Below are 22,475 nucleotides of genomic sequence, written 5' to 3' on the forward strand. Positions count from 1 at the left end.
CTGCTCCGGCCATGTGATGAGTTTGCTCCCCCTTCACCTTTTGCCATAATTGTTTGTTTCTCAAGGCCTCCCCAGGTACTAACACCATGCTTCCAGTACAGCCTGCAGAACCATAAGCTAATTAAACCTCTTTTCTTTATAAGTTGCCCAGTCACAGATATTTCTGTGTAGCAATGTAAGAACGGACTAATACACAACCTCCCAAGATTGAACAAAGAAGAAACAGAAAGCCTGAATAGACCAATAATGGGTAGTGAGATTAAATCAGTAATAAAATCTTCCCCAGAAAAACGTAGGACCAGATGGATTCACAGCTGAATTCTGCCAAACATACAAAGAACTAATACCAATTCTTGTAAAACTGTTCCAAAAAGTTGGAACAGGGGAAAGGAATTCTCCCTAACTCATTCTCCAGTATCATCCCAACACCAAAACCAGACAAGGACACAACAAATAAAGAAAACTAAAGACCAATATCCCTGATGAACATAGACACAAAAGTCCTAAACAAAATACTAGGAAACAGAATCCAACAGCATAGTAAAAAGATAATACACCACAATCAAGTGGGTTTTAGTCAAGGGATCTAAGAGTGGTTCAAAATACATAAGTCAATAAATGTGATTCATCACATAAAAAGAATGAAGGAGAAAAACTTTATGATCAAATCAATAGACTGAGAAATAGCATTTAATAAAATGCAGTACCCCTTCATGATACAAACTCTCAGCAAACTGGGCATAGAAGAAATATGCATCATAATAATAAATGCCATATATGACCAGCCCACAGACAACATCATACTGAACAGGGAAAAGTTAAAAACATTTCCTCTAAAACCTTGGACAAGACAAGGATGCCCATTTTCACTACTCCTATTTAACACAGTACTGGAAGTCCTAGCCACAGCCATCAGGCAAGAGATAAAAGGCTTCTAAATGGGAAAAGAGAAAGTAAAATTATTCCTGTTTGCTGAAGATATAACTTATATCTAGGAAAACCTAAAGATTCATGAAAAACTCTTAGATTTAATAAACGAACGCAGTAAAGTTGCACAACACAAAATCAACATGAAAAATCAGTAGCATTTCTTACACCAGTAACAATCTAGTGGAGAACAAAATCAAGAAAACAATCCCATTTACAATGGCTACAAGAAAAACACAATACATAGGAATTTTTTGTGTTTGAGACAGAGTCTCACTCTGTCGCCCAGGCTGGAGTGCAGTGGCACCATCTCAGCTCACTGCAACCTCCCCCTCCCAGGTTCAAGCAATTCTCAGGCCTCAGCCTCCCAAGTAGTTGCGATTACAGGCATGCACCAGCACACCCGGATAATTTTTGTATTTTTAGTAGAGATGGTGTTTCACCATATTGGCCAGGCTGGTCTCAAACTCTTGGTGATCACCCACGAGTGGTGATCCACCCACCTCAGCCTCTCAAAGTGCTGAAATGACAGGCGTGAGCCCATAGTGCTCAGCCAAATACATAGGAATATTTTTTTAACCAAGATGAACAATTTTCGTAAGGAGAACTACAAAATACTGATGAAAGAAAACTGAACAGGACACAAACAAATGGAAAAACATCCCGTGCTCATGGGTCAAAAGAACTATTATGATGACATGCTGGCAAGATGGCCAAACAGAAACATCTCCAGTCTGTAGCTCCCAGCAAAATCGACACAGAAGGCAGGTGATTTCTGCACTTCCAACTGAGGTATCCGGTTCATCTCATTGGGACTGGTTGGACAGTGGATGCAGCCCACGGACGGTGAGTAGAAGCAGGGTGGGGTGTCGCCTCACCTGGGAAGCACAAGGGGTCGGGAGATCTCCCTTCCGCAGCCAAGGGAAGCCGTCAGAGACAGTACCAAGAGGAACGGTGCACTCCGGCCCAGAAACTGCGCTTTTCCCGTGGTCTTCGCAACCTGCAGACCAGGAAATTCCCTCGGGTGACTATGCCACCTAGGCCCTGGGTTTCAAGCATAAAACTGGGTGGCCATTTGGGCAGACACCAAGCTAGCTGCAGGAGTTTTTTCCTTTTTTTTTTTTTCATACCCCAGTGGCACCTGGAATGCCAGTGAATAACCGTTCACTCTCCTGGAAAGGGGGCTGAAGCCAGGGAGCCAAGTGGTCTGGCTCAGCAGGTCCCAACCCCACAGAGTACAGCAAGCAAAGATCCACCGACTTGAAATTCTTGCTGCTAGCACAGCAGTCTGAGTCGACCTAGGAAGCTCCAGCTTGGTAGAGGGAGGGGCGTCCGCCATTGCTGAGGCTTGAGTAGGCCGTTTTACCCTCACAGTGTAACAAAGCCACCAGGAAGTTCGAACTGGGCGGAGCCCACCACAGCTCAAAAAGCCACTGCAGCCAGACTGCCTGTCTAGATTCCTCCTCTCTGGGCAGGGCATCTCTGAAAAAAAGGTAGTAGCCTCAGTCAGGGACTTACAGATAAAACGCCCATCTTTACATTTAAGTGTTCTTTGACAAAGTCAAGAAGAACATAAATTGAGGAAAAGACAACCTTTTCAACAAATGGTGCTGAGAAAACTGGACTGCCATAAGCAGAAGAATGAGACTAGACCCCTGTCTCTGATCATATAAAAAAATCTCAAGATGAATTAAGAGACTTCAATGGAATACTTGAAATTTAAAATACTAGAAGAAATCTAGTGAAAACTCTTTTGGACATTGTTCTAGGCAAAGAATTCATGACTAAGATCTTAAAAGCACAGAAAACAAAAATAAAAATAGACAAATGGAACTGAGTTAAACTAAGAAGATTTGCCCAGGAAAAGAAATAATCAACATAGTACATAGAAAACCTGCAAAATGGGAGAAAATATTTGCAAACTATGCACCTGACAGGGGACCAATATCCAGAATGTACAAAGAACGCAAACAACTGAACAACAACAACAACAAAAATAATCCCATTAGAAAGTGGGCACAGGGCAAAGGACATGAATAGACATTTTTCCAAAGAAGACATAAAAATGGCCAACAGATACATTGAAAAATCCTCAGTATTACTAAACAGAGAAATGCAAATCAAAGCCATGATGAGAGATCATCTTCCCCCAGTCAGAATGGCTATTAAAAAGTGAAAAAAGTCCAGGCCCGGCGGCTCACGCCTGTAAGCCCACACTCTGGGAGGCTGAGGCAAGCAGATCACGAGGTCAGGAGATCGAGACCAGCCTGACCAAGATGGTGAAACCCCATCTCTCCCAAAAATACAAAAATTAGCCGGGTGTAGTGGTGTGCACCTGTAATCCCAGCTACTCAGGAGGCTGAGGTGGGAGAATCTCTTGAACCCAGGAGGCAGAGGTTGCAGTGAGCCGAGATCACACCACTGCAATCCAGCCTGGGTGACAGAGAAAGACTCCGTCTCAAAAAAAAAAAATTAAAAAAAAGTGAAAAAATAATAGATGTTAACAAGGATGTGGAGAAAAGACAACTCTTAGGGAAAATGGTATAGAAAAGGGAACTCTATGGAAAACAGTATAGAGATTTCTCAAATTACTAAAACTAGAACTAACATTCAATCTAGCAATCCCTCAATGGGGCATCTACCCAGAGGAAAAGCAATCAGTGTATCAAAAGGGTACTTGCACTCCTGTTTATCACAGTATTTACAATAATAACAATATGGGATCAACCTAAGTGTCCATCAATGGATGACTGGATAAAGAAAATATGGTGTGTATATATAGACAATGGAACACTATTCAGCCATAAAAAAGAACAGAATCATATCTTTTGCAGCAACATGGATGAAACTGGAGGCCATTATCTTAAGTGAAGCAAGTCAGACACAGAAAGAAAAATACTGCATATTCTTACTCATAAGTGGGAGCTAAATAATGTGTACACATGGATGTAAAAAGTGGAATGATAGACAATGGAGACTCAGAAAGGAGAGGAGGTGCTGCGAGGGTGGATAGTGAGAAATTACCTAAAAGTCCTGAATTCACCATTATGGAATCTATGCATGTAACAAAATTTCAGTTGTACACCATAAATTTATACAAAGAAAAATAAATAAATGGCAAAAAACAGACATGTTAAAAAGTGAGATGAGATGAAATTTTAAAATGCCTTCAATCATATTCTGCAAAAAGCTATTAATATCAAGATTTTTTTTCAATCGGCCCTCTCATTTATTAGATCTAAACAATAAAAGATAAAAAGAAGTGTCTTTCAACTAATCTTTGACAAGGGCACCAAGGATACACCATGGGAAAAAGCCTTTTCAACTAATGGTACTGAGAAAACTGGAAATCTACACGCAAAAAAAAAAAAAAAAATGGAACTGGACCTTTATCTTACACCATGCACAAAAATTAACAAAAAATGAATTAAAGACTTAAATGAAAGATCTGAGACTATAAAACTTCTAGAAAAAAATACAGGAAAAAAAGCTCCTTAACACTGGCCTTGGCAATGATTTTTTTGTATAAGACACCAAAAGCATATCACTTTGTGGATAAGAAATACATATCAAAAGCAAAAACAAACAAGCGTGATTACATCAAACTAAAAAGCTTCTCAAAGGAAACTTAATAAAATGAAAAGGCAACCTACAGAATGTGAAAAAACAGAAGTTCCGCATCCCTAATCCAAAAATCCAAAATCTAAAATGCTCCAAAATCTGAAACTCTTTGAACTCCAACATGACATCATAAACAGAAAATTTCCCACCTGATCTCATATAACAGGTCACAGTCAAAACTTTGTTTCATACACAAAATTATTCAAAATATTGTATAAGATTACCTTCAGGCTATGTATATAAGGTGTATTTGAAACATAAATGAATTCAGTGTTTAGACTTGCTTACCATCCCCAAGACATTTCATTATGTATATGCAATATTCCCAAATCCAAAAAATCCAAAATCCAAAACACTTCTGGTCCCAAGCATTTCAGATATGTGATACCCAACCTGTATTTCTAAACCATGTATAAGGGGTTAACATACAAAATATATAAGGAACTCACAAACTCAATAGCAGGAAAACTAATAACCCATTTAAAAACTGGGCAAAGGAACTCAATAGACGTTCTCCCCACCAAAAAAAGGCATAAAAATGATCAACAGGTATATAAAAGAGTGGTCAATATCATTAATCATCAACGAAATGCAAATCAAAAGCACAATACAAGATGACGTTACATTGGTAAAATACCTATTATCAAAAAGACAAGAGACAGCAAGTGTTAGGAAGACAGCAGAGAAAAAGAAACCCTTGTACGGTGCTGGTGGGAATGTAAATTGGTACAGCCTTTATGAAAAACAGTATGGAGGTTCCTTAAAACATTAAAAATAAAACTATCATACAATCCAACAATCCCACTTCTGGTATATATGCAAAGGAAATGAAATCAGTATCTTGAAGAGATATCTGCACCCTCATGTTCACTGCAGTATTATTCACAATGGCCAAGATATGGAAACAACCTAAGTGTCTGTCAACAAATGAATAGATAGTGAACGAAGTATTATTCAACCTTTAAAAAGGAAACACTGCCATTTGTGACAAAATGGAGGAACCTGGAGGGCATTATGTTAAGTGAAATAAGCCAGGCACAGAAAGACAAAACACTGTATGAGCTAATTTATATGCATACTCTAAAAGTTTAACTCATTGAAGCAGAGAGTAGAATGGCAGTTGCCAGGGTATGGGGTATGAGGGAAATGAGGAGATGCTGGTCAGAGGGTACAACTTTTAGCTATAAAACAAATTAAGTTCTGGGAATCTAATGTACGGCATGGTGACTATAGTTAATAATACCACGTTGTTTACTTTAAGTTTTCAAAGATAGTAGATCTTAAATGTCCTCACGCACACACTCACCCACACATAAAAGGCGGTAACTGTGTGGTGATAGATAATGTTGATTAATTTGATTATGGTAATCACTACACAATGTATACAGCTATCAAATCATCACATTGCAAACCCTGAATACACATAATTTTTGTTTATCAATTATACCTCGATAAAGCTTAAAAAAGAAGTTTTTAAAACGGAATAAAAAGAACACCTTTTGATTTTTTAACATTATTTCATTGATCTTACCCTCTTTGAATTCAGAATCACAGTCTTTCCTCAGTATCTAGGGAGGGCTGGTTCCAGGACGCCCTACAGATACCCAAAACTGCAGATACTCGAGTCCCTCATATAAAATAACACAGTATTTAAATATAACCTACACATACCCTCCTTTATACTTTAAATCATCTCTAGATTATTCATAATGACTAATACAATGACAACACATCATTTCTGTGGATTTAACATAGTACTCGGCATATGGAAAATTCAAGTTTCACTTTTTGGAATTTTTTCTTTCCCAAATATTCTTGATCTGCTGCGAGTTTAATCCATGAATACGAAATTCAGGGATACAGGGGGCTGACTGTACTACCACCAGGTGTTCTGCTGCAAACGCACAGAGTTTATGTGGGTAAGACCCTAAGTTACCATAAAACAGTTAAAGACATTGCATGTACACTTTTTTTCATCATATAAGTCAGTGTAATATATTTTTGTTACAATTTAAACGGCATGATCTGTTTTCACATCTGGCTATTTTGGCCACAGTATCCTAAACATATTCTCAGAATGAAAAAGAAAGATAGCATTACAGCTGCCAGAGGTAGCATGATAGAAAAGGAATAAGACTTAGAGATAGACAGATCCAATCCTCATCTCAGTTTCATCATGGACCACTTGGGATAACATGATAAAGTGACTAATATTTTCTAAAGTTTTATTTCCTCACTTTTCAAAGATATGTGACATGGTTTGGATTTGTGACCACAACAAATCTCATGTGCAATTGTAATCTCCAGTGTTGGAGATGGGGCCTGGTGGGAGGTGACTGGATCATGGGGGCAGGCTTCTCATGAATGGTTTAGCACCATCCCTTTAGTGCTATTCTTGTGATAGTTGAGTTCTCGCAAGACCTGCTTGTTTAAAAGTATGTAGCACCTCCCTCCTCCCTCTCTCTCTTGTTCCTGCTCCTGCCATGAAAGACACCTGCTCCCCATTCACCTTCCACCATGACTGTAAGTTTCCTGAGGCCTCCCCAGAAGCCAAGCAGATGCCAGCACATCATGCTTCCCGTACAGCCTGCAGAACCGTGGGCAAATTACACCTCTTTTCTTTATATAATTACCGTATTTCAGGTATTTATAGCAATGTGAGAATGGACTAATATGAAGTACATACAAACAACTACATAAATCACTCTCCATAATGCCTGACGCAGGAAAATTCCGCAGCTAACATCTATGTGTTAGGATAGTATAATAGCTTAGGAATGTGACTATTCTTGTCAAATCCCAACTCAGCCACTTACTTAGCTATACAACCATGGGCAACTTTTTAAACCTCTCTAAGCCTCAATTTTATAAGTACATGTATAAACTAGAACTATTAATGGGTTTTGTAAGATACAAAGAACTTAATATACATATGACCCACAATAAGCACAATAAGTGCTTGTTATCATTATATTACCTTATTTAAGCATTTCAGACTTTAAAATAATATATTAGCGATCCTGTGATATACCCAGAATTACCAAAAGATAATTTCCAGCATTCTCAATGGGACAATGTACAATTAATCAGATACTTCCAATTTCTTTATTTGCATATTTTATATGACAAATGATTAATTTATTTCTTAAACAGAAGCTTCTGTAATGCAACTATGGGAAAAATATAACTTTTAAAAAAACAAACTTTCATCATGAAGACACTAAAACGTAACTTACTATTAGAAGCAGAAAACAAAAATATTTTTAATTGTTATGACCACTAACATGCAAGGAAAAAAACGGACTGTATAAAATATGGGAAAAAGATAAACAGAGAACAGGCTACTATTAAAAGGCAAGAATTTTTTTAAAAATGAAAATGGCTTAAAAAAAGAATTGCAGGGAAACAAATGGAAAGCTTAAAATCCATACAGGATATAGGAAAAAGTAGAATTTAAAATGATAAAAAATGAAGCAATGACAGAGAAGACACGTGAGAGTAGTAAGAATGCAGAATTTTAAAAAAGGGAAGCAGAGAAGTGAAAACAATAAAGGGGCATTTTCTAACATCCTACTTAATGATAACAGCCTGAAAGCTTTCACCCTAAAATTGGGAACAAGGCAAGGATATTCAGACTTACCACTCCTATTCAGCATCATGTTGGAAGTCCTTGTCAGTAAAATAAAGCAAGAAAAATAAAAGCTGTACATATTGAAAAGGAAGAAATAAAACTGTCTTTATTCACAGACAACGTGACTGCGTTCAAAGGAAATCACAAAAAACCTATAAGAAAGCTGCTAAAACTAATTAGTGAATTTACCGAGGTTATAGGATAGAGATCAGTATAGAAAAATCTATTGTTATTTCCATATACCAGCAATAAGCCATTGGAAAACAAAATTTGAAAAATACTACCAATAGTTCAACAACAAAAAAATAAAGAAAGAAGAAGTACTTAAGGTACAAACCTAACAAAATAAGTACAGAATTGATATGCTGAAAATAAAAGAGACTGATAAAAGAAATCAAAGACCTAAATAGATAGATATTCTCAGTACTTGTTAAGAAGTCATTTCTCAATAAAGTTATTTACAAATTAAACACAACCCCAATCAATACCCCAGGCAGGATTTTTTACAGACATACAAAAGCTGATTTTCAAATGTATACGAAAAGGCAAAGAAACTAGGATTGCCAAAACAATTACAAAAAAGAAGAAAAAAGTCAGTGGGTTTACAATACCTGATTTTAAGACTTACTATTAAGCTATAATAATTAAGGCAGTGTGATATTGGCATAGACAAATAGGTTAATGAAATCAAAGAGAGATTCCAGAAAAAGACTCACACAAAAATATCAAATGATTTTAGACAAACACATGGTAATTCAATGACAAAATGATAATTTTAACAACAAATCACACTGGAGGAAATGAACACCCATACGTAGAAAAAATGAACTTTGACCTGCACTTTATGTGTCATACAAAATTAATGTCAAATGGATTTTAGATCTAAACAAAGTATAAATATGTAAAACATTTAGAAGAAAACAAAAGAGAAAATATTTGTGTCATGATAAGGCTGCAAATTCCTAGAAAACCAAAAGCAGGATCATGAAAAGAGAAAAAAAAAAATACAACAGATTTCATCAAAGTTAACGGTTTTCTTCCGGAAAGATACTGTTAAGAGAATGAAAAGGAAAGCTACAGATTAGGAGAAAATATGTGCAAATCATAAATCTCACAGAGGACTTCTAGAGAATATACAGATGCTCCTTGACTTACAATGGGCTTATGCCTCAATTAATCTATCGTAAGTTAAAATACAATAATTCACAAATGTATTTAACACACTTAATCTACCAAACATCACAGCTTAGCTTAGCTGACCTTAGACATGTTCAGTATACTTACATTAGCCTATGGTTGAGCAAAATCATCTAACACAAAGCCTATTTGTTAACCAATACATAATATTTTTGCATATTTATGAGATATGTGTTGTATTTTCTTGTATGCATAGACTGTGTAATGATCATGTCAGGGTATTTAAGATATTCACCACCATGAGCATTTATCATTTGTGTATGTTCAGAACATTTCACTTCCTCAATTCTAGCTATTTTGAAATGACCAATATATTGATGTCAACTATAAGCACCATACTAAACTATCAAACATTATACTTATTACTTCTGATTATATGTTTGTACCCATTAACCAACTTCTACTCATCCACCCTCCGACCCCACATCCCATGCATCCTTCTCGGCCTCTGGTGACTACCATTCTACACTGTACCTCCATGACATCAACTTGTTTAGCTCCCACATAGGAGTGAGGGCCTGTTATATTTGTCTGTGTCTAGCTTATTTCACGTAACATAATGACCTCTAGTTCTATCCATGTTGCTGCAAACAACATTTCATTCTCTTTTATGGTTGAATATTATTCCAGTGTGTAATTATCCCAAATTCCCTTTATTCATCCATCCACCGACGGACACTTAGGTTGATTTCTTATCTTTGCTATTGTGAAGAGTGTTGCAACAAACACAGTGGTACAAATATTTCTTTAATATACTGATTTCCCTTCCTTTGAATATATACCAAGTAGCGGAATTACTGGACTGTGTGGTAGTTCTAATTTTAGTTTTTTGAGAAATCTCCATACTGCTTTCCCCTAACGGGTGTACTAATATACATTGCCACCAAAAGCATACGAGAGTTCCCTTTTCTCCACATCCTCATCTGTATCCATTATTCTTTTCTCTTTTTAATAATTGCCATTCTAACTGGGGTAAGATGATACGGCATGTTTGGTTTTGACTTGCATTCTCTGATAATTAGTGATGTTAAGCATTTTTTCATATACCTGTTAGCCATTTATATATGGTCTTTCAAGAAGCATTTGTTTAGATCCTTTGTCCACATTAAATGGGATTAGTTACTTTGCAGTTGAGGTGTTTGAGTTCCTTGTATATTCTGGATATTGGTCATTTGCTAAGTCAATAGTTTGTAAATATTTTATCCCATTTGTCAGGTTGTGTCTTCATTTTGTTGATTGTTTCCTCTAATGTACAGAAGATTTTTAGTTTAATATAGTTCCATTTGTCTATTTTGGGTTTTTTTGTCCATGTTTTAGGAATGTCAGCCATAAAATTTTTGCCTAGACAAATGTCCTGGAGTGTTTCTCCTGTTTTCTTCTAGTATTTTAATAATTGTGGATCTTATGTTTAAGTCTTTAATCAATTTTGAGTTGATTTTTTATATGGTGAGAGAGAAGGGCCATTTCATTCTTCTGCATAGTTATCCAGTTTTCCTAGCACCATTTATTAAAGGGGGTGTCCTTTCCCCGTGTACGCTTTTGGCACCTTTGTAATAAATCAGTTGGCTATAAATACATGGGTTTACTTCTGGGTATTTTATGCTGTTCCATTGGTATATATGTCTCCTTTTATACCAACACCATGCTGTTTTGGTTACTATAGCCTTGTAATATACGTTGAAATCAGGGAATATGATGCCTCCAGCTTTGTTCTTTTTGCTTAGGATTGCTTTGGCTATTTGGGTTCTCTTTTGGTTTCATACAAATTTTAAGATTATTCTGTTTCTAACAGGGACTGGACTCTGAAAATGGAGCCGTGCTCCAGCTACCTAAGACTCAGGGGGTGCATGGAACCCAGCAAGAGCACCCTTCTAGAGCAATACCATTGCACAAACTTCAGGGAGCTCCCTATGCCAGTCTCGGGGCCCATGAGGTTCAAGAACTCTCCCACAGTTAGGATTACAGGAGTCTGCAGCAAGAATGTGGACAGCTAGGGATCTCTCACTTACCCTAACTTTTGCACTGAGGAGCCTCTCCAGGCTTCTGGTTGATCCTAGCAAGACTGTCCACCTCTCCTCCCTCTCCTCAGTTGTTTCCGGTCACTTCTCTGCTGAACTCCAGCATTCTCTTTTAGATGTTTTATTTACAGTGTGATTACCTACTCACTATTTTGGTTCTTCTTTGTGGAGAAGTGTCCTGTGCTTCTAGTCAGCCATCTTGAAAAGCCTCCAAAAAAGGAATATCTTATGTACCACACATCACTAGCCCAGGAAGAGATCAAAAGTAAAAGTATATTGAAATTGCGATAGTTTTGCACTACTGTACAATCTAAACTTAAGTCAGGAACCATATCAGACAATTTTTTGACTTTATAATGGTGTGAAAGCAATATGTATTCAGTAAAAACTATACTTCATATTTTGAATTCTGTATTTTCCTGGGCTAGCAATATGTTCGATATTCTCTCATGATGCTGGGCAATGGCAGCGAGCTATAGCTTCCAGTCAGCCATTGATTACAAAGGTAAACAACTGATTCTCTAGAGTGTACTCTGCGTTTGACTTAGGATATTTTCAATTTGTGACACGTTTATCAGGATGTAAGGCCATTGTAAGTTGAGCATCTGTGTTTCTTTTGCCTGACTCTCTCAATAAAATATTATCACTTTAAAAACTTGTCAGATATAATAATTTATGCCATACGTTATTGAAAAACATATTTAAGATAGTATGTTCTATACCTTATAGGGAGCCAGAATTCTCTGCCTGAACTTTTCAACTGTTTCTTGACCCATAGAAGACCATGTATTGACAAATGCTTCAGCTTTGTCTTGTCTAAGATGAATGTTCTCTAATTGCTGCTGTAAAGCTGCTGGCTTCACATTGTGATATACTGCCTATAAAAAAGAAAAAAAAATTACATATATCCCTCATCTTCATACAGAAACTTTAAACTATAATGAATACAAAATTATTTTTAAATGACTTAAGTCAAAAGAAAACTTCATAGTCCTATTACTGACATTTTTGGTTACTTTACAAATAATAAAATACACGACCAAGGGCTGGAAGACTCAGGATTAAATGGTCTAAATTATTCAAGATGAATTTCTTTTTCATTCTTGCCTATGCTTTAAGTAATCCTAAATCCACTTAATAACCAAAAAACTTCTTCTTCGCTTTGGCTATGTAAATGGTACCCTAATTAAAATTTCATTTATTTCACTTAATCATTTCAAATAAGTATACAACAGTTTTGTTTCCCAACTAACAAATGTTTTCCCAGAAGCACTTTCTCAAAATTACCTTATCTACCAATTTCCTACATAACATATAATTAAAAGTTGTAAAAAATTGTAACAGTGATACCTGTTCTGTTTCTTACGTTATTCTGGAACACCATGCTATGCTGTCCTACTCAATGATCCTTTTCTTCTACTAAACACCCACCAAAAATTAGAACCACATTTATCTTTGTGACCTATAATGTATGTAAGGCTGTAGTAGATAACTGGCAGCTTCTCCTCCTAATATGTTCATTAAAATGCTCATGAAGTTATAAAACTATTTAAACTTTTATTTCACAAGTATTATTTTTAATCAACAGGAATTTATGAGGATCTATTTTAAGCACACCAATGTGGTAGGCTTATATAAGATACATAAAAAATATGATCCTGCTCCCCACAAATTAGAATCTGGTGAAGGAGGCATAACTAACATACATGAACTGCTGAAAGACTAACAATGTGCTCTACTGTGATGAGCCAAGGATTTTTAAAAATCCAAATAAAGGAAGACTGAAAGTATAAGGGGTCACAGCTCAAGTAAAGGAGATGAGCCTTGAATAGGAGGGTAAATCATGAAGTGAATTTAGATGAGAAAAAGGGACGCAGAAGGCAGCTCAGAAGCACATAATATGACAATACTTCTTTTCCAAATGTCTTCCTTACCATCCTAGTCAATACATCCCCCAAATCATTTAATATCTTAAGTAAAATATGTCCATTTTTCCATTATACCAAGTACCAATGAATTAAGATCTTTTATAACTGTCTCAAATCAATGAAGTCCCAATTCATATTTTCAAATACTTTATAATATTCAAATATTTTTACATTGAAATTCTTAACTAAAATAAATTCACAGCTTCCATCTTGCATACTTTTCAATTAAAAAAACAATGTCATAGATATCATAACAATACAAATATGTAGTAAACAAATCATGGCTAGAAAATTTGATGCAATAAAAATACCTGTTCTAAAATAAATGATATTGTTTCAAGAACTAAGTGAAGATCTTGTTTCTCTAGAGAAAATGCTGCTTGAAGTTTTTCTTCCTCTTCTTCACTGAAACTGCTCTCAGCCTATGATACAAATAGCAATCTATTATATTAGCACATATTCAGGCATTCAAAATTCATACTTGACAGAAGATTCATTTATTCGTATATGAGATGAGAACTTTAAAGGAAAATACATGGTGAAAAGAAATTGATGTGCATGTAAATTTATAAAACGTATGATGCTCATTTCTAGGCCTTTGTAAACAAAATAAATTAAACAAACATCTTGTGGTGACGCAGGTCATAATTATGAGCATCAGAGCCCTGTGCTAACGGGCTTATGTATCCTAAAGAACTGCTGAGATACATGGATGATTTTTAACTAGAGCAAACAGAAATCTCAAACTTCTGTCCTTTCATGTTTCTTGGGTCTGATTTTCATAATTCTCCCATTTCATTTCACGATCAGCAGTCATTTCTTGAAGCTGCCTACATGCCCCATGACAGTACCTTCAACCCCCAGTTTGCTATGGTCAGGAACCCAGAGAGCTGACCTCTCAAAACCAGATATACAGCACTGTTATCTCAACAGGCTTTGTGTGAGGGCCTCAAAGTCTCTCCTATGGAGCCAAGTACATGAGTTTTTTTATTGCGTAAGTTGTGACAGTTATTTTTGAAGTGCGAAGGCCACAAATGTTTATTTCTAAGTTCTGAGCTATGGAAGTTCGCCTGACTTCCATCAGCATTTCCCAATGCAAACCACTGGCGTGCTGGATGAGACAAGTCTTTGTGCAGGACTGCCCTAAACACTGTAAAATATTTTTAAAGTCCCTGGACATTAAATACCAGCAGCACCCTCCACACATTGTAACAAACAAAGAAACAAAATCTCCACGTATTTGTATATGCCAGGATGAGCCAAGAAGACGGCCAAAGAGGACTCCCAGATCCATAATCTGGCATGCCCACATTCTATACCTAAGTTGTCTTAGTTCCCTTATATTGATTCCCGCTCGGGCTTCCAAGGAACCAGTCTGGACAAAAACGTATCTTCTGCCCATAAACAGGTCAAACTTGGTAAAATAAAAGTACCAATAGAGGGGCAACAAAATCCCTAAACCTCTTCACCAATCTACCTGCCTCAGTTTCACTATTCTAAGAATTCTGTCTCAAGGTAAAGGCCAACTCAATGGAGTCAAGGTACATAAATGAAAGCAGGCAGATTCTGACATGCACTGCAAACTTGACTGACGAGCCCTTATCAAAATAGGAGCCCCTTTAAAAGATGATCCCCTGAAACTGTACAGGAAAAAAACAATTACACCTTTCCTGGCATCTTCTTAGCAGGCAAGTATTCACATACATATGTTTCTTTATTTAAAAGTCCCTGGACATTAAATGCCAGCAGGACCAGTAAATTCACTTTTCAACAAGTACCTCTGTTCCTCTCCACTACCCTACCTCTGATGGCAAAGCATTCAAGCTCCTCCATGGAATGCTTTAGCCACTCAGTTAACTCTATGATAGATACTAACTATTCTCAACTCCACACATGACTGAGAGTGTCAAAGACAAACTAAACATCACAATTTTCTGTGCAAGTTCTCCACTCCCTCAGTGTGAAGAACTAAAGATGTGTATAAGAGTTTCTTGTCCCATATTGTTATACATAAGCAAGCGCCCACCAGCTCAAGAAATAAAGCAGAATATCTGTATCGCCCACATCATTCACTTTGGGCCAATTTATGAAACGTTTCATACTCTTTCCTGAGGTTTCGTGTAATAAGGGAGAGAGTTACGGAGCCAAGCTGCCCTACTAGTTAGCTGTGTTACCCTGGGAAAGTTACTTAACTGATCTCTATCTCTATCTTGGTTACCTCATAGATAAAATGAAGATGACCAGAGATGACCACAGTACCTATTTTTTCAAGTTGCCGTAGGATTAGATGAGTCAGTAACACAAAGCCATTAGCACCACACCAGTCAAAAACAAACCAATGTAACTTTATGAATAGCAAATACCACAGAATGTTGCTGCTATCATTGCAGTTTCTCCTTTCTCTCCATACACATCACAAATTCCTTAGAAAAAGGAATATATTATAGAAGACTTAGGTTTGTTTTGTGTTTTCCACAGCAAGGAAAATAATTAACTCCAAGAATATTTACTGAGTGCCAACTATACTAGTAGCAATGTATTAGGAATGGGAAACATAAAGATGAGTAAGACATAATCCTCAAGATATTTAAAACCAGAGGAAGATATATTAATAGGTTTGGGGATTTGGTTGCCTGCTAATCATGAAACAAATACTCATGATACAGTACTAAAATCAGGTGAGAATGAATTAGGAGCACAGAAGAAAGAACAAACCGCTGAGACTGAGATTGTGAAATCCCTGAAGGATGAACAGGTTACTCAGTAAAGGGGAAGAAGGACATTTATAGGCAAGAGAAAGAGTATAAGCATAGACACATTGCTGAAAAAGTTCATGTCAAGTTGTAGTAAACGAGTACCATCCACTGTAACTGGAGCACTTACAAAACGAGGAGAATGTAGACTGCAGCCATATTACAATGGGACTTGCACACAATGTTAAGGATTTTTAACTTTTCTCCATGGGGCAATGGATAGTCACTGATGGCTTTGAACACTGTAAAAAATATAATCCATCTTTGTTTTAGGAAAAAAATTTTAGAAAGTAATTTACATAGTATTATGAAGCAGTAGAAAACAAGAAGACTATAGGCAGGGAAACCAGCTTGAATGTAACTATTGTCATCTAAAAAAGAGGTAATAAGGATTTGACCTAGAATTGTGAGAACTTGGATTTGAAAGACACTTCAAAGGGGAAAGGCACGGTTTTGAGGCTGGCTCTTGGCCAAGAAAAACAAGAGGAAAGAGTAAGAGTCTTGGTTCTCAATGGATGGTGATACCTGGCACTGCATAGAGCAGTTCGTAGGTGCTCCATAAGTATGTCAGATGCAATCAAATTTTTATAACCTGATAAAGAAATTAACTTGGATTGGGCCAGGTAGAGAATTACAAAGCATCCACATGTCCAAAACAACCATATCCTTAAAATAAAAGTGAAAGAGAAACAAAATTAAGTGAAAGATTAAATACCAGTTGATAGAAAATACCACAGAATTATTTTTAAGGGGAAAAATAAAACCAAGACATCAGAATTTTTCTCTAAAGTATATTTTTAGAACATTAGTCCCAAAATATATACCATAATAAAACAGATCCAAGGTCAAACACATTTGGAAAATGTTACCTGCCATAATCACCCTCACATACATACCACAAACACTAGCATATAAAATACTCCGAAAAGTTCCATAATTTAAAAAATTTAACTTTGTTGAGGACAGAGTTTCTCAAACTTCTGACCATGAAACATTACCAAATGTTCCACAGAACCAGTGTCTCTAAGAACATATTGGAGAACACTATGCTTTGCAAAACATTCTCCAAATAATCAGACTTTCAGTTAAATCAGAAGGATGATTACAAGGTATGGAAACACAAAAATACAAACCTTCAGGTGAAGTTTTTGAAGAATCCGAGCGAGCAACCGTGGAAATCTTCCTGTATCTATTGCATTTATCAGTGACACTGCTTTCTTCATGCTAAACAAAATTATAAAACAAAGTTTTGAAATGAGTTTTCCAAGTTGAACTCTACTCTCTATAGTTGTCTATAAGTTTTCATTCCAACAACTCTGAATGCTATATGGTAAATCTGAGTGAAATAAAAACAGATGACAGCCAGCAAAAAAGGCAGGGCAACGTGAACATTTCTAAAAAGATGCCCCCAAAATTACTTCTGCTGAAAACGTCCATTTGACAAATTTTCTCTTTCTTTTGGGCAAACCAAACTACTAGGGAAAGCTTGTACTCTGCAGGGAAGAGCCTTGATTTAGTAGAGCGTTTATATAACCACTTAACACAAAAATGGAACTCTGAGAAGGGGTGGGAGAAGAGGAATAGCAATTATGGCAATTACACCAAAAACATAAAAGAATACTGCAAGGCAAATACCTTTTCTAATACTATGTACAAAATCATCTGGGGTCACTAAGCACACAGTTATTTTAAAACCCTGTTTCAATTGTAAAATCAACTTTATTATTACAATAATAACCAATTTTGAGATAGGGTCTTACTCTGTCACCCAGGCTGGAGTGCAGTGGCACGATCTTAGCTCACTACAGCCTCTGCCTCCTGGGTTCTAAGAATCCTCGTGCCTCAGCCTCCCAAGTAGCTAGAACTACATGCGTGGGCCACAATGCTGGCTAATTTTTGTATTTTTTGTAGAGACGGAGTTTTCGCCCTGTTGCCCAGGCTGGTCTCAAACTCCTGAGCTCAATCAGTTCTGCAGTGGCTCACGCCTATAACCCCAGCACTTTGCAAGGCCAGGGAGGACAGATCACCAGAAGCCAGGAATTCCAGACCAGCCTAGCCAACATGGTGAAACCCCATCTTTACTAAAAATACAAAAAATTAGCTGGGCGTGGTGGCGGGTGCCTGTAATCCCAGCTACTCAGGAGGCTCAGGGAGGAGAATCGCTTGAACACAGGAGGCGGAGGCTGCAGTGAGCCGAGATGGCGCCATTGCACTCCACCCTGCGCAACAAGAGGGAAACGCCCTCTCAAGAAAAAAAAAAAAAAGAGAGAGAGAGAGATCAGCCCGCCTCAGCCTCCCAAAGTGCTGGGATTACAGGCATAAGCCACAGCACCTTTCCTGTAATAATCAACTTTAAATGATGTGATGAGAACAATTCTCTACTGCACCATATTGGATACAGTTTACTGATGTAGCGGTGTTCCCCAAGACATTGGTATGAGGAAAGAAACTGGTGATCAGAACCAAAGTGAGGCAGGAAAACAGGGTTAGGAGGCTGGGAAACATAAGGCTGATTCACACTTCAGCTATGACAAGAAATACCCTCTCCATAGGGTATAGGCAGAGAAAATGACTTTGTAACTTTACTTCATCCTCTTCATTTACATAGGGAGTACACCAAGTAACCAATGGAATCCTCTAGAGGGTATTTAAATTCCCAAAAATTCTGTAGGGGCCCTTCAGCCCCTATGATCAGGCAACTCCCACACTGTGGAGTGTAGTTTCATTTTCAATAAATTTCTTCACTCTCTCCTCGCTTTGTGCATCTTCTCCAGTTCTTTGTTCAAGACGCCAAGAACCTGGACACCCTCCACTGGTAACAAATGGAATCCAGGAAGAAGGAAAAACTTTAAAATAACTTTTCTTCTGGAAGACTTCTGCCCAATCCAAGCACAAAGAAATTACTTCCGAACACTATTTTGCCTATATACTTCAATACTTCTTCTGTATCCACACACTAACTGCACTATTACTTATTTTTTCACAAATTGAGTCTTTTTTTACTTAAATAATGTTAAAGGGGAACTTTATATCACTACCATGGACAACCAACTTTATCTACCGTAAGTAGAAATTAACTAAAAATTTGTTTAAAATGCAAATAAAAGCAAATGCTACCCAAAGCCAAGCTAGATTCTGCTACCAACCAAAAATTCGGTCCCCTATTCGATCCTGATTTAAAAGGGCTATTAACACATGTTGGCTATTAAAGACCCTCCAGCACCAGCGTGAGCCTTTCTCACCAGAAGGTCTGAACCGGAACTGAAATCGGAAACGGAATACCGTTCCACGTGATTCGGCAGCACTGAAGGCAGCACCCGGGAACTTCTGATACCAAACTCCGCGAAAAGTGACGCAGACCCCACGCTTGCAGACCACACGCTTCCGTACAGACCTCAGGTGCCAGGCGCACTGTGAGCCCCACAGCGGGACCACAGTGACTGTAGAGGCACTACACGGCCCCACGCACTCCGCAGATCCAGCTTCGCGACCTTGGCAACCCACCCCCCCCAACCCCACTCCACCCCACAGGGCCTGCCGCAGCGCCCAAGCGGCAGGTAGCAAGGATAGCCTTGTGCGAGCCCGATCCGCGCTTCCTGGGCGCGGCTACCACAAGAGCTTAACGGATCAGCTACCTGGGGCTCTCCCGTAGGATCAGCGCCGCCGGCACCGCCATCCTCGGCTTTCTCGCACTGCCGCCGTCTGTTAGCAGCGCCGAACCCAGCCAATGGCGGCCGCGGCGGACGGAAAGCCGGAAGGCCCAAGCCGCGCAGGGGCCGCTTTAGGGCTCCGGAGCTCCTGCTACCCGGGCGCCGGGAGATCTGTCCCGCAGTCCTGGGGGGCGGCCCAGTTGTTCTCCCGACACTCCAATGGTGTTGGACTTAAGTCTGTGCATATATATGTCTTTATATTTCTATGTTATATATGTATGTACATACCTGGATAGGGGTGTGTGTGTGTATTTAATAGGGCAGGTTTAAGCAAGTCTGTGTACAGACCTGGATAGATATATGTGTGTATGTGTGTGCATATATATATTATTATTATTGTTAATAGGTCAGGTTTAAGCAAGCCCGTGTGTGTACATACTTGGATAAATGGTGTGTGCGTGTGTGTGTGTATATTTTTTTAATAGGGCGGGTTTAAGTGAGGCTGTGTGTACATACTTGGATAGGTGAGTTGTGTGTATTTTTTTTTCCAGCGTTTGGCCTACAGAGAGGCAGGCAGTTGAGCGAGCTCCCCCAAGCCTGCCCAGGAAGCGGTGCATCACCCCTCAGGAGAGGTGGTGCCTCCAGTTCCACCCTAAGCACTGTGCCATCCACCCCTCCTGTATCTGCATCTGCAGGGCTTGTAGTACGTACGTTCAGTTCCTTCAGCAACGTTCAATGAATGAGCACCTACTGTGTACCAAGCACTGTTCTAGGCACTGGAGATACAAAAGGCCAAAATTCTTGCTCTCAGGGTGTGCCAGCAGTCTAAATGGACAAGTATTTGTTGTACGCTTCTTTAGAGTCTGACACTGCAGAGTAGGGGAGATGAATCGCTGCAGTGAGTAATGTTAAGGACCTCATCCAAGACTAGGGAGAGACCATGTTTGCGTAAATACCTTGGTCTCCCTTTGAGAAAAACATGGAGTGAGTTAAAGAAATTCAGATGTGGGAGCAGTGAAAGGCATCGGAGGTAAGATCAGGAAAAGCTCCCTAGGGCAGATGGCAAATGCAGTGGGTCTGCAGAGATGTGGAGGGTGAGGCGGTGTGTTTCAGGTCAGTAGAGTAGAAGGGCGGTTTGAAGTTTGAAAAACAGGGATTTAGACTAGAAAAAGCCTTTAATGACTGGTTGTGGCATGTACACTTAATCTGGTGAGAAATGGGTAGCCATTAAATGTTTTTTCTATCCATTAAATGTTTTGAAGCAAAGAAATTTTGCAGTGGGAGTTGGATTTTTGAAGGTTGCTGTCAGCAGAATGATTATTGAAATGGAAAGAGGTAAGCAGGAGAGCTACCTGGAAACTACTGCAATAATCTATAGAAAGCAATAAAATCCTGTGGTACTAAAAAGGCATTGGTGAATTAAAAGATAGTGGATGGATTAGTTACGTTTCAGCAGTAGAATATTCAAGAGTTGCCAAAAAATTGAATTTAATTTTCCTTCCTAATTATGTTTTATTAAATTATTATTTAAATTAGTTGGAGTTCCTGGAGCAGCCCAAGAACAACCTAACTGAAAGGAGAAACCAGATTGCAAATTAAATGTGAATAATCTCCACATGGATAATTGAGTCAATTATACAGTGTGTTGAACACATACAAATACATTTAGTTCCACAACACTCTACAGTCCCCAATATATGCATATCTGAAAAAGATGTGTGTGAATCTACATAAATTATAGGTCTCTGATCCAAACACAGATGACCTCATCTACAACTTAAAAGGGTCCCAGTTCCCTCATTCTTTGAATCATTTCCCTTTTGTCTTGATTCCTTAACTGAAGTAGAACCACTAACCAACTAAAACTGTTTCAAATCCCTAATGAAGTTCACCCTCTGATTGCCTTAAAAATACATAGCCAGAATTTTGAGCAAAAGAGCATCAAGATAGCTCAAATCCCAAATCCATGTAACCTTGGACAAAGTACTTAACCTCAACAAGTTTCTCATTCCCAATCTGTAATGGGGATGAGAATAATGTCTGCTCCCTTGGATCTTAATGAGATTTAAATAATGTGATATATATATGTAAAAGAAACATTCTACCCTCCTTAGAAAACAAAACCCAGACCTCTTAAGGTTTTCACAAAAGCAACTCTCCAGTAGACACAGAGGCCACTCACTCTAATGCTCTTCATTTGCAATGATAGGCTGATTACTTCTTATTACATGTTTCTATAAAGGCGTGATGCTGTGAATAGTTTCACACCTCAAATGAGAACCTCACCCAAGATGTTTCTGCATTCTCTGGAATATAGACATCTGTGTCCATGAAAAGTCCTTTTAGTTGTCAAATATTATTGTGTGGGAGTCTTAAGTCTCTTTGTAGGTCTCTAAGAACTTGCTTTAGAATCTGGGTGCTCAGGTTTTGGGTGCATATATATTTAGGATAGTTAGCTCTTCTTGTTGCATTGATCTCTTTACCATTATGTAATGCCCTTCTTTGTCTTTTTTGATCTTTGTTGGTTTAAAGTCTGTTTTACTAGAGACTAGGATTGCAACCCTGGCTTCTTTTTGCTTTCCATTTGCGTGGTAAATATTTCTCCCTTTATTTTGAGCCTATGTGTGTCTTTGCACACAAGATGGGTCTCCTGAATACAGCACACCAATGGGTCTTGATTCTTTATCCAATTTGCCAGTCTGTGTGTTTTAATTGGAGCATTTAGCCCATTTACATTTAAGGTTAATATT

The 22,475-nt window shown here is 38.1% G+C and overlaps 1 protein-coding gene across 5 annotated transcripts in view; it reads right to left on the reverse strand.

Annotated features, from left to right (window-relative positions):
* Positions 1–19,948, reverse strand: part of COMMD10 (COMM domain containing 10) — a 355,799-nt gene extending 335,851 nt beyond the window's left edge. For 2 of the 5 annotated variants that reach the window (XR_009214057.1, XR_004248682.3), the window contains exons 1-4: positions 19,711–19,942; positions 17,209–17,299; positions 13,634–13,744; positions 12,117–12,272 (exon numbers count right to left, since the gene is read on the reverse strand). Coding sequence is in view for 1 of the 5 variants with exons in the window: in XM_032156607.2 (XP_032012498.1) it covers positions 12,117–12,272; positions 13,634–13,744; positions 17,209–17,299; positions 19,711–19,751 (399 nt within the window). In the remaining 4 variants the exon portion in view is untranslated. Of the gene's footprint in view, positions 1–12,116; positions 12,273–13,633; positions 13,745–17,208; positions 17,300–19,317; positions 19,459–19,710 lie in introns of those variants that run through there. The other 3 variants (XR_009214059.1, XR_009214058.1, XM_032156607.2) reach the window with 3 other exon arrangements.
* Positions 19,949–22,475: the final 2,527 nt, after the last annotated feature.

Source organism: Hylobates moloch, unplaced genomic scaffold, assembly GCF_009828535.3.
Source record: "Hylobates moloch isolate HMO894 unplaced genomic scaffold, HMol_V3 SCAFFOLD_6, whole genome shotgun sequence".
In the NCBI taxonomy this organism is placed as follows: domain Eukaryota; kingdom Metazoa; phylum Chordata; class Mammalia; order Primates; family Hylobatidae; genus Hylobates; species Hylobates moloch.